At 42.3% G+C, this 12099-nt stretch overlaps 1 protein-coding gene across 1 annotated transcript; it reads left to right on the top strand.

Annotated features, from left to right (window-relative positions):
- Window positions 1–7078: 7078 nt before the first annotated feature.
- Window positions 7079–11099, top strand: pim1 (Pim-1 proto-oncogene, serine/threonine kinase). The gene is made up of 6 exons (XM_031733967.2): window positions 7079–7499; window positions 7736–7842; window positions 7964–8014; window positions 8150–8516; window positions 9053–9229; window positions 9341–11099. Exons 1-6 carry the CDS (start codon window positions 7418–7420, stop codon window positions 9553–9555), a joined length of 999 nt encoding a protein of 332 aa, XP_031589827.1. The 5' UTR covers window positions 7079–7417; the 3' UTR covers window positions 9556–11099.
- Window positions 11100–12099: the final 1000 nt, after the last annotated feature.

Here is a 12099-nt window from a genome sequence, read left to right as displayed (position 1 = left end):
AAAAGCTGCCAAAAACCAGTTTCAGGACCATTTCCTTACACTATTACAACTCCACGTGTCTGCATTTTTATTTCTAATTACTGAACATTTTTTCAGGACTTTAGTAAGGCCATGTCATATGATATCATGTAATCCTTTCTATCAGTAATGTCATTATCAGCAGTAATTGCTGGGATGAAGTTGCATGTGTTATTTCCTATGATCTGAAACCCCACAGTGACAAGGCTAAACCTCACAATAGCCCTATTATTGTAGCTGCTCGCAATGTGAAAAGCAGCCTGCCTTTTTTACACACTGATTATACCCACTCCTCTTTAACCAACACAACAAAGATCATAAACAACCCTTCAGTAGCAGAACCCCTAATTGGGACAAGTGGGGATAATTTCCTTGAAGAACAGTCTGAGTGGCCCAGGACAGGTATGCTAATAACCTCTGACCTAAAACCAGGCCTGTGCTGACATGAAAGTTGACCTGTGGTGACCTATGGGGTTCTCCAGCAGGACTCTATAGTGCTTTCCCACATAGGCCTTCTTTTGATGTGTATTGGGCCCTTTTCCCATGAGCCCCACTAGCCAAGGCGTCTTATAACCTGAGGAGAGCAGGGGATAAGAGGCTACCTGAGGAGAGGTCAGGCCACACCGGAGGCTACCCAGCCCACAGCTATTCTTTCTGCCTTTAAGTCATCTCTAAATATAACTTGGCCTCCCCATCTCATTCCTTAAACACACACAATCATTCACACATGCCCATGCTTTCCTTATTTAGGGGGGGAACCTAAAAAGACTTTGCTGGTAATTTTGAAGCATGGCAGATAATGTTTCAGCGGTTGTATTTATTTGTGTGTGTTTAAGTGTGCACCACCTTGGGTGGGTGGGTTAGCAACTTCCAGGTCCTGTATCGTAGCACAGGGCAATGGCCAGGCATTGTAACTTTCACCCCAGACATTTCAAAGCAGTGAAATCAGTGACCGCTCAAATGAGAAAGCAAGGGGAACCAAAACTTTCAGCACTAAGCATTCATTCCTGGCTATCCCATATAAATAATAGGACACAAGGACCCTGCAGGCTTCATTGTCTGTCGGCTTCATTGTCAACATAAATGACACAGGCAGGCTTTGTTTGTCTGAGAGGAGCAAAGCTACTCCTCCTGCTGAGCTGCAGGACCGTACTACGACCCTCCTCTAATTACGTGGTCATCTTTGTCAATCACTGTCACAGAGCACACACCTACCCATGATAATTGGCTATCGGTGATGAGCATACAGATGCCCTTTTGAGGTACTTTGGGGGGATTTTAGCTGAAGATCATGAGCTAATTGTTACATTTGTTACACACTTTTTCATACACATGGAATCTTCATTATGACAAATCATTTTTTTCTGTTCAGAAAATGAAAGCGAAGCATGTCTATATGTAAAAGGCTAGATATTAGGAAAGCTATATTTATCCCCATTAGCATCATTACAGCTGAGAGGTTATTTGAGTTCACTATAGGCTCACACAGCTTCAAGCAATTACAATATATAAACAGCAATTATCCCTGCATTGGGGGGCTCTGCATTTATTGTGAGCTCTGAAGGTGCTGTCATGAATGATAAGGCTGTGAGTGAAGTATCAAACCCATTATGGGGGAAAATTACAGAGAATGTCCATTAACACAGTCATCACTATGCATTTCATAAGGAAAAGCCTGCATGCTTTTACATAAACCAGCTATTTACAATAATTACCCGTCTGGATTCCACACAGACAGCAAAGGCATAAAATACAAATCAGTATATCTTATAATTATACATGCTTGTGTCACGGGATTTTATGTGAATATAACAACATTGGAGAGTTCAATCTAGTGTTTAACTCATTGGAACCACTAGTGGACCTTTATCCCGCGACCTTCTGTAATCATTTTCCCGCTGCTTACAGCAGGTGGGAACTGTGGTTCAGCTAAAGAAGGCGGCCCGGCCAGCAGTTAATGATTGATGGATGGACAAGTGTCTTAAGTGGTGTTTTACCTTTTACCCCAATCCAGAAAGCATGAGAGGAGTGAAAAAAAGGTCACACATGTGGGTGAGAGAGAAAGTGAATCATCTCCTTGGAAGGCAATGTGTGCTTACTAAATATGTCATATCGGACATTTCATAACTTTTACAGGAAGCACGAAGGTGGAGTAGCAAGTCAGGAGTTTGCCAAAAGGTAAAAGAGATAACAATTTTCTTTATGGCAAGCTCCCTCCCAAAGAAGCCAGCTCACAGTATCAAGATTTTCACTGGATATAATGTCTTGTTTTCTTTTCTTTTCTCGGTTATTTTTTATTTTATTTTTTTTTTAATTTTTTGCTACTTTAAGGATTTAGTGATCTCATAAAACTCCGAATAAAAGTGCCTTTTATCCAAATATTTACAAAGTGTTATGCACATACTGATTATGACCAGTCATTCTACACAAACACTGGTGTTGTGAAACTTTCCAGTGGAAATGGTTTTCATTTCTCTAGAAAGAGGAAGTAATTCATAGACATATTATGCAAGCCAACTTTAGCTATGTGGCCTTTTTATCCTGTGGCCTCTAAAGTTTCAATATGCAGAATGACACTGATGTAAATGAAAAACCTGCCACAAATTTGAGCCCACCAGCTCGTTGCACGGGTCGCTGTGGCTCTGTTTGGCGACCATAAAGAGCGGGATGCCCTGCTTTACACTGAGAACCTGTCGCCCTCCCCTTAGGGGAAAGACGTCAGGATATTGGATTGAGCAGCTGGTCCCAAACTAATAACCTGTCCTTTTGACAGATGGGCTTAGATGGCTGTCACTTGAGCCTTGCTGATCATGCAGGCAGGAATATCTGCAGCCTACAGAAAGATGATGCACTCACTTGTGGCATTTCACTGTGGCACTCATTGCTTTGGATCGTTCCATTTTCACACACTTCTCCTGTGCCCCTGACTGGACATGAAGTGCACACTCCCATCAGAACCTATGCCACTGTAACAACACTTACCCTTACATTATTACAGCGGGAACATAAACACATTAACAATAGTTTCATAGATTATCCACTTATTCACATATATTTCGACACTGAAGCTATGTTCAGTTTGAATACAAGTGTGGCAAATGTGATTTAAGATACAAAGCCTGGCCAGTGACATTAAAATCAAGGCCTTAAAAGGTCATAGTCTGATTAATGCAAACATATAAAGGAACTGAAAGGTGTGTAAATGAAATCTCAAAATTTTGCACATATATTGCAAATACGAGGTGCGCCTACCCACTTGGTGCATTGCATTGTGAAATACTGTTCGAGCAAGTTGCTATCACCATCTTAGAAAAGGGTAACACAGAGATCAAGGGAGCCAAGGGCCATTTTCCAACAGACTTCTATACAACTGGATTTCTTTATTGCAGCAGACTGAGACTGTACACTGTACATGAGCATGCACAATGCTGGTTTAAATATTCAATTCAATTCAATTCAATTTTATTTATATAGCACCAAATCACAACAAAAGTCGCCTCAAGGCGCTTTATATTGTACAGTAGATAGCACAATAATAAATACAGAGAAAAGCCCAACAATCATATGACCCCCTATGAGCAAGCACTTTGGCGACAGTGGGAAGGAAAAACTCCCTTTAACAGGAAGAAACCTCCGGCAGAACCAGGCTCAGGGAGGGCGGGCCATCTGCTGCGACCGGTTGGGGTGAAGAAGGAAAACAGGATAAAGACATGCTGTGGAAGAGAGACAGAGATTAATAACAGATATGATTCGATGCAGAGGGTCTATTAACACATAGTGAGTGAGAAAGGTGAGTGGAAGGAAAAACTCAATGCATCATGGGAATCCCCGGCAGCCTACGTCTATTGCAGCATAACTAAGGGAGGATTCAGGGTCACCTGGTCCAGCCCTAACTATATGCTTTAGCAAAAGGAAAGTTTTAAGCCTAATCTTGAAAGTAGAGATAGTGTCTGTCTCCCGAATCCAAACTGGAAGCTGGTTCCACAGAAGAGGGGCCTGAAAACTGAAGGCTCTGCCTCCCATTCTACTTTTAAATACTCTAGGAACAACAAGTAAGCCTGCAGAGCGAGAGCGAAGTGCTCTAATGGGGTGATATGGTACTACAAGGTCATTAAGATAAGATGGGGCCTGATTATTTAAGACTTTGTATGTGAGGAGCAGGATTTTGAATTCAATTCTGGATTTAACAGGAAGCCAATGAAGGGAAGCCAAAACAGGAGAAATATGCTCTCTCTTTCTAGTCCCTGTCAGTACCCTTGCTGCAGCATTTTGGATCAGCTGAAGGCTTTTCAGTGAGTTTTTAGGACATCCTGATAATAAAGAATTACAGTAGTCCAGCCTGGAAGTAATAAATGCATGAACTAGTTTTTCAGCATCACTCTGAGACAGGATATTTCTAATTTTAGAGATGTTGCGCAAATGGAAGAAAGCAGTCTTACATATTTGTTTAATATGTGCATTGAAGGACATGTCCTGGTCAAAAATGACTCCAAGGTTCATTTTTTATATTTGATATTTGATAAAACAGTGATACCAAAAGCAACAAGAATGCAAATTGAAATGTTTTATATAAAACGCAAATGGTGCAAGGAGGGAGAATGTGTACGTCTTATGGAAAAGTGAAGTATAACCTAGATGCAAGAAATTGCATGAGATCTGAAAGAAGAAGAAGAAAGGTTTGAAGCTTACACGTTAGTGTTTTACAGATGAAATGGTATGATCATCAGGTTTTCTGAAACCAAGCTGGCAATGGTAAAAAGGCTAATCTCCAGGTTTCATGATGTGTTGTTGCTTTGTTTTTGTTTTTTTCTTAATTTGTGCTATACAAATAAAGTTTACGTTTATGGCTTTTTGGAGCCTGCCTCAAGTGGCACTTAATGGGATAGCAGCATTTGCACTGGCTCCTGTTTCAGGAATTTAGGCATTTCAAAATCTCTTCAGTAAAGTGCAGAAGGTTTTGAAAATGGGGAGCAGTCTTGCTGATGCATAGCCGGGCTATTAAAGTCTGAGGGCGGGGTTGTTATAAATTAAGTAAATGAATTTATCACTAATGTTATCACACGACAAGGTTATACTTCCCCAAACAAAAGACACAAACACAGCCTGATGTCACACAGAATTATAAACTCATTACAGTTTGACTCTTGACGTCTGGAGCCAAGCAAACAAAACAGGACAGAGCAAATAATGCTTACATCTTTCGACTCAGTGGGGATAATGTTAATGTGGAAAGGGTTCAGAATAATCCTTTTAAAGCAGTGCAGAAGGCCTCACAGACACTTCATACATATATCCAGTAGATGTTGAGCTGCTGATGCATTTCTACCTTCAAATTATGCAGAAAAATGTGTGCAAACTGGCACCTAAACAAAAGAATGCAGGAAATGAAGTGTCTGAAAGTCAATCGTTACTGGCGGCTACTTCATGTGTGTGTCCCCTTGCCTCCCTGTTGTCCTCAAATGGAATCTACACCCAGGAAGAATGGCTGGTGTGGATCCTAAAGAAAGAAGGTACATGTGTTTGGTTACAGAGCCCTCATCCACGCCATTACTTGAAGGAAGCCTTTTAAATGAGATTGACATTTGGTTACATTGTTCAGCACCTGATTTGCATATTGTCTTCAAACATTTTAGGGCTAAAGGAATTTGCCCAGGGTGTCCCAAATGCATGTATCAACAGCCCCCTTTCTCTCATTGTCACTCCACTAAGCCAGACTGACCTGAAAATACCATAAGAGAGTAGCCCACTGAGTCTTTTTTTTTCCTTACATGCACTCAATGACCTTCATGGTGCATTAAGTACACATTTTTGTGCATGCTAGCCCGTGCATTAAAAAAGAAAAACTATGAAAATAATAATTTCTACCACTAAATATAAACCAAAACTGCAAAATAGTAAATGATCTGCACTTTATCTTCCACCTTTTTTTTAAAACCACAGTGTATCTACAAAGCAGTGTTTCTCATCCACCCACACAGCACTTAGTTTTATTCTTTTGGGGTGCGTCATCTCACGACATACATGTGAAAGCAATAAATCAGCAGCATGACCGTTTTAAGATCTGCTGTGAAATTTCAAAGGAAAACAAAATGCAACTTAAGCATGGGTGGGGAAAAGGGAGCATGCCATTCAGACAATAACATGCGCGGGAAAAAGAAGGAGGAGAGAGGAGGAGCAGAGAGGGCAGAAAGAGGAGGGGGCTTGGGGAGAGGGGGTAAATGGAAGCCTATTTATCTCTAGTTTCCCACATCCTGTGAACGGCTGCAGACATGGCCACCCAATTTGAAAGAATGAGTGGAATGCAGCTATTCTCACCAGCGCCTCTTTGATGCAGCAGCCAGTTGAGAGGCATTGTCAACTGAAAGCACAGTCCTGGGCTTCACTTCATCCCTTAAAGCTTTGTGTTGAATGTGAAATTAATCAGGTGATTGGCAGGGGGTGAGCATAACTAAAGTGCAAATTGATGAACTGCTCTCAGGTCGTATCTATACTTTGTGTGCATGCAAATGTGTGTGTTTTAAGCACAAATATCTTTATGAAGCAATTTAGATGCTTCGGTGCAGCAACAGGGTGCTTATTTTGTTAAATGCAGGCTTAGCAAGTGAGGTGCAAACAGTGAAAAAGAAAAAAGAAAAAATTCTGCAGGTGATATCAAGCCTATGCCAGAGTAGACAAGATGGTATATGCAGCTTCACCAGTGCCGCCCTTGTATCTTCAGTCTTATTCCTAATGGTCTAGTTATATCCCCCTCACCCCACCCGGTTTGGTTTCCCGCGAAGGGAGGAGACAAGCACTTGGCCTTGGATTTGCATTTCCCTCCAACATGAATTCATAATTATTACTTTAGTCTCTCCCTTTTTGGCGCGTTTTGATTCCCGCCACGTCTGTGTCTGGCAGGCCGGTTAGCTTTATTTTCAGTCTGTGATTGACATGTGGTATTTGCTTTTTATTGGTGTAGACGAGCGGAAAAGGGCGGGGCAATGTAGACGTCAGCATTTGGTACCCGCCTTCTTACTATAGTCATATAAGTGTCCTCCCCCCCATTAGATATTTTCAGGAGCCGGTGTCAGACGGAGGCACTAGGTCTAACCCTGCCTTATCTCTTTATATCGCGCATTTTTACTCAACTGTTTACAAAACATTGCAGGGGAACTGCCGTAGCTCGCGTTAGGTTTTCATCCTTTTGCCGGGACTACGTTTTTGGCTATATTTTCCTGGGCCACAGGGACTGTTTTGTTGTCTGCTATTCGGATGAAAGGATCCCTACCGCATTTTTGTTCCTGCAACGTGGACTCGGAGCTCAGCACGGGAGAGTCGCACTGTCGGAATAAAACTACTCCTTTCAACAAAAACGAAGACGAAGGGCACACGTCGTTGACCTGCAGTGGATATTAAAGGAATGCTGCTGTCCAAGCTCAATTCTCTGGCCCACATCTCCACCGTAGACATGCCGGCGAAAATCCAACTCCAGGTTCATCAAGGTTAGACGCCCTTTTTCTCCCCCCGCTGTGTTGTCATGGAGGACAGCGCTGCAGCAGTGGCTCAGTCTACACACGCTAGCAGCTAGTTTAACTTAATAACTGCCGAGGACGGCCATTTATTAACAGTAATTTTAGCCATGTTGCAATATTTTATATTCTTACATTGCGCTGTTTGCAGCGCGGATAAGCGAGTTTGCTCTCCGGTATTTACCGGCTATGTTTATACTGTGTTGCAGTGAAGGAGAGGGAGCCTTTCGAGAAGCTTTATCAGGTCGGCGCCGTGCTGGGCAGCGGCGGCTTCGGAACCGTCTACTCCGGAACAAGGATAGCCGACGGAGCTCCGGTTAGTATGCCATGTTTTATTATTAGAATACGTTTTTTATGTGCTCGTTTATTTGTCATGGTTATTACATGTGCTGTTGTTGTACACGTTGTGTGACGCGGTCTCTCCTTTGCCGTGCCAGGTCGCTGTCAAACATGTAGCCAAGGACCGAATCTCGGAGTGGGGAGAGCTGGTAAGAAGCAGTTTTATTATTAGCGCCTTTTTAATTAAGAGGAAAAACACATTATTTATCAATACCCACACATGCGGGTTGATTTAGGGCGTGTACGTGTGTAGTGAATGCTGTATTTGTCATTTGTCTCTAAAGCCTAACGGCTCCCGGGTCCCAATGGAGATCGTCCTGCTGAAAAAAGTCGGGACGGGCTTCCGCGGAGTTATCAAGATGCTGGACTGGTTCGAGCGGCCGGACAGCTTCATCATCGTAATGGAGAGACCCGAGAACGTCAAGGACTTGTTCGACTTCATCACCGAGAAAGGTGCCTTACCGGAGGACCTGGCGCGGAGCTTTTTCCGCCAGGTGCTGGAGGCCGTGCGGCACTGCCACAACTGCGGCGTGGTGCACCGGGACATCAAAGACGAGAACATTCTCATCGACCTCCGCACCGGGGAGATGAAGCTCATCGATTTCGGCTCCGGAGCCCTGCTGAAGGACACCATTTACACGGACTTTGATGGTGAGTTCACTGCGCTCAGAATATAGTGCGCTGTATATTGTTTTTCACCTAACTTGTTTACATTTACTTTTTATCAACATCATTTGGATTATAAGGTTTTTGCCCGTTTAGACCACAGCAGAAATTCCCAGCTTGTGTAATCATTCTCCACACAGCCGCCTTTTAGTACAGGCGGGACGGTTTTGCCTTAGTTTTGTTGCCCCCCACTGGAGGGAAGTGGTATTTTTACAACTCAAAGTTTGTAAACAAAGTCACATGTCTGCTCCCCCTCCCTCCCGTGCACTCTCTGTTACCGCACGCTAAAACTGCCTGTCACGCTGCCTGGCACCTGAGCCCAGATAACAGCCTGAGAAACAGGCTCAGCTGACAAATCCCCAGTCCTTGTTTATCATTCAACTCTTCCCAGAAATATTTTCATTTTCACTATTACTGTGTTATGATAAGTCACATGGTTTTCTGATATTTTCAAATTTTCTTTTAGAAAGAGTACACCTTTTAAGCTAAATTATTTCTTTAATTTTATTTTTGTCTCACAGGCACAAGAGTATACAGTCCTCCAGAGTGGATCAAGTACCATCGCTATCACGGGCGCTCTGCCACAGTTTGGTCCCTGGGTATCCTGCTGTATGACATGGTGTGCGGGGACATCCCATTTGAACATGATGAGGAGATCATGAGGGGGCAGGTCTTCTTCCGGAGGAGAATCTCACCAGGTAAACCCACGTTGCAGCTCATATCCCAGCCTTTCAGTCACAGGGTTGCACATCATCTGCTTTACTCATGTGTTGACCAGGACTAATTGCATGTTGCTTCTTCTTCACCAGAATGCCAGCAGCTAATCAAGTGGTGTCTGTCTCTGCGGCCAGCTGACCGCCCATCCTTCGAGGACATCTTCAACCACTCGTGGATGCAGAGCACGTCCTCCTCTGTAGTACCGTCATCTGTGCAGACAGATAACCAGACCACAGAAATCAGACTGCACAGCATCGGCCACGAGCCCTCAGCCTTCACACCCACTCCCGTGGCCGTGGCTCGGTGATAGGGGCGTGGACAGTTGGAATTGGGCTGTTCTGGTCCAAACTGGACTGCACTGATACAAAAGACTTGAAGCAGAGTGGAGAGGAATGTTGGCCACCACACCCCAGAGCAAAGTGTATGGAACTGCACACATCTGGCAGTTTCGGCCTGGCGGGTCAGACCCTCTCCACCGTCACGACCCCAACTACTTGAGTTTCCCAGCCATTAGTGTCATGACATTATCCTCGCTGGACGCTGATCTAGGCACCGGACGTCCGTGAGTCTGCAAGAGGGCGTGCTCTGGACGCACCTGCTCTGAGCAAACACAGCACATGTGTGGCTGTTGTGCTGAATGGCAAGAGGACAGAGTTACATAAGCTCTCGTTGCACCGCTCTCTCCCTCAAGATCACAGCAAAGAGGGAAAAGCAAAGACGCTGGTGAAGAGAAGCTTGACTTTTGTTTTGTTTTTTTGTTTTCTCAAAGAAAAGTGCCTTCTGTGAGATTGTTGGGGGGTAGGCGCCTGAAAATACTTGAATTTGTGAATGCAAAAAGGCTTTTCATCAATGGCCTTTTTGCTCCTTACTCTCTACAAGGCTTTATAGCGTTTATTGCTGTCACTGTTTTTCCTCTCGTGGGCCTAGATCAGTAAAGCCTATGCCATTTATAACCACTACTATCACTATTTCTACTACTCCAATGTCATTAGCAACCAGACAACCTCATAGCTCCGGCAGCAACCTGTGCAAACAAGTCATAAAAAAAACAAAACAAAAAAAAACACTGGACTTACCTCACTCTTTACTACAGCATCCACCTCTATTCTACAACCTCTGCTTCCTCCTCCTTCTTGTGTTGTATACAAACACAAGGCTTAGGCAACCGCTCATTCACACCCACCTGAATGCACACCACAATGCAAAACCATACCGAGATACAACATCCTCTGCTCTTTAATTTTTTTCTTATAAACAGTGCCTCACGCAGGTCTTAAAAAATCGCTGGGGACAAGAATTGTAAATAAGAATGATATTTATTATTGTGTCTTCTTTTTCACACTCAATGAGGTTTTGTTTTTTTTGGTCACAGATCTTATTTATTTATTTATGAGAGAATTTCGGCTGTTGATGTGTGTGTGTGTGTGTGTGTGTGTATATATATATATATATATATATATATATATATATTTCATTCCACCATCACTGAAGGGCCCACATTATTTAAAAAGAAAAGCAGAGATGTGACCATATTTATGGCTTGAAAAATTTGAAAAGAGCAGATGTGTATGTTTGTATGTGTTGTACATAACATGTAAATAGTCCCAAAAGCACTTCCATCCTAATGTATGTAAACATCCAATGTCTACTGATGGTAACTGGTTTTCGTTGCGCTGTTTGAGTGAATGTTGTGAGTGTGAGTGAGAGACTGAGAAGACTTTTCTGGCTGCATGATCGCAGCTTGGATAGTTTTTTTTGTTTTGTTTATTTCCATCTTTTCAAATTAGAATTGTAAATTATTTTAGAAGCTATTTTTATACAATTTCAATAAATATGTTTTTTTTAAAACTATGACACTTGTGCTCCTTTGTATTGCTTCAAAGAGTTCATTTGGATTCTGGGGTTAAAAATAAACTTAGAACTGCAAGAGACTACAAATGGATTGACAACACTGCTTTTTTTTTTTTTTTTTTTTTTTTTAGGGTTTTTTTTTTTTTTTGTTAAGCTAGAAACAACAATGGCCTATGCATTGTTTTTAACGCCTACAGAGAATTTACTAGGCCAGAAGGTTATACAACTTCCTGTTTAAGACTGTAGAAAAGCGTCAGAAACGGGAAACGGATGAAGAGATAAGAGGATGGTAGATGGCATCAACATAGGGCAGGGTGCCTATATATATGTTAGCAAAAAGAAAACAAGCTCTGCGCTTGGCTTTCAAGTGCAGACAGATATACTCAAGCACTGGCTTCAGTATTAATAATAATTCAAAAACTTAAAGAAACAAAAGACAGAAAAGAAAAAAAAAAGATTTCTAAGCAAGAGAAAATAATTGACATAACCTCCAACATATCCCATCAGTTAAAGAAAGGCCATAGGACAAAAGATGCTTATCAGAATGTGCTGCAAATTGTTCATTTATATAGAACAAAGACCTTTGACAGGAGTTTTTAATAACAGGGAAAAAGGGAAAACCCAGGAAATCAGTCTCTTGCCTATGACTAGCATCTGGGGAATGTGGGAAGGAAGAACTCCTTTTTTTTTTTACAGGAAAAGACTTCTGTGAGACTCAAACAAAAGTTATGCAGAAGTGGAATGTTATTGTCAAGGTGATCTTTCATGGATGAATAAAAGCATTTACCCCAGGAAACAAAAAGGCACGCTTATTCCCCGAATTCAGCGGAACAACTGTACGGCTAACACAAACAACCATGGAGACCGTAGGACAGTTTTGAAGTCTTGAGTGATGAAACCCTCCAGTAAAAATCAACATAATTCTATCCAAATAACATGAAGTAACACTTTTGTTGACAATGGATCAAATATTTTATACTCAAAATTGCAATAAATTGTC

Source organism: Oreochromis aureus, linkage group 20 (genome assembly GCF_013358895.1).
Source record: "Oreochromis aureus strain Israel breed Guangdong linkage group 20, ZZ_aureus, whole genome shotgun sequence".
Classification (NCBI taxonomy): Eukaryota; Metazoa; Chordata; class Actinopteri; order Cichliformes; family Cichlidae; genus Oreochromis; species Oreochromis aureus.
The sequence above is the reverse complement of the archived record's forward strand: the minus strand, read 5'-3'. Positions and strand labels throughout refer to the sequence as shown.

Excerpts from the sequence above, each read along its gene's own strand:
- pim1 (XM_031733967.2), top strand. The coding sequence starts at position 7,418 with ATGCTGCTGTCCAAGCTCAATTCTCTGGCCCACATCTCCACCGTAGAC. Across the intron at positions 8,517-9,052 it reads CATTTACACGGACTTTGATG|GCACAAGAGTATACAGTCCT; the intron begins GTGAGTTCACTG and ends TTTGTCTCACAG. Across the intron at positions 9,230-9,340 it reads CCGGAGGAGAATCTCACCAG|AATGCCAGCAGCTAATCAAG; the intron begins GTAAACCCACGT and ends CTTCTTCACCAG.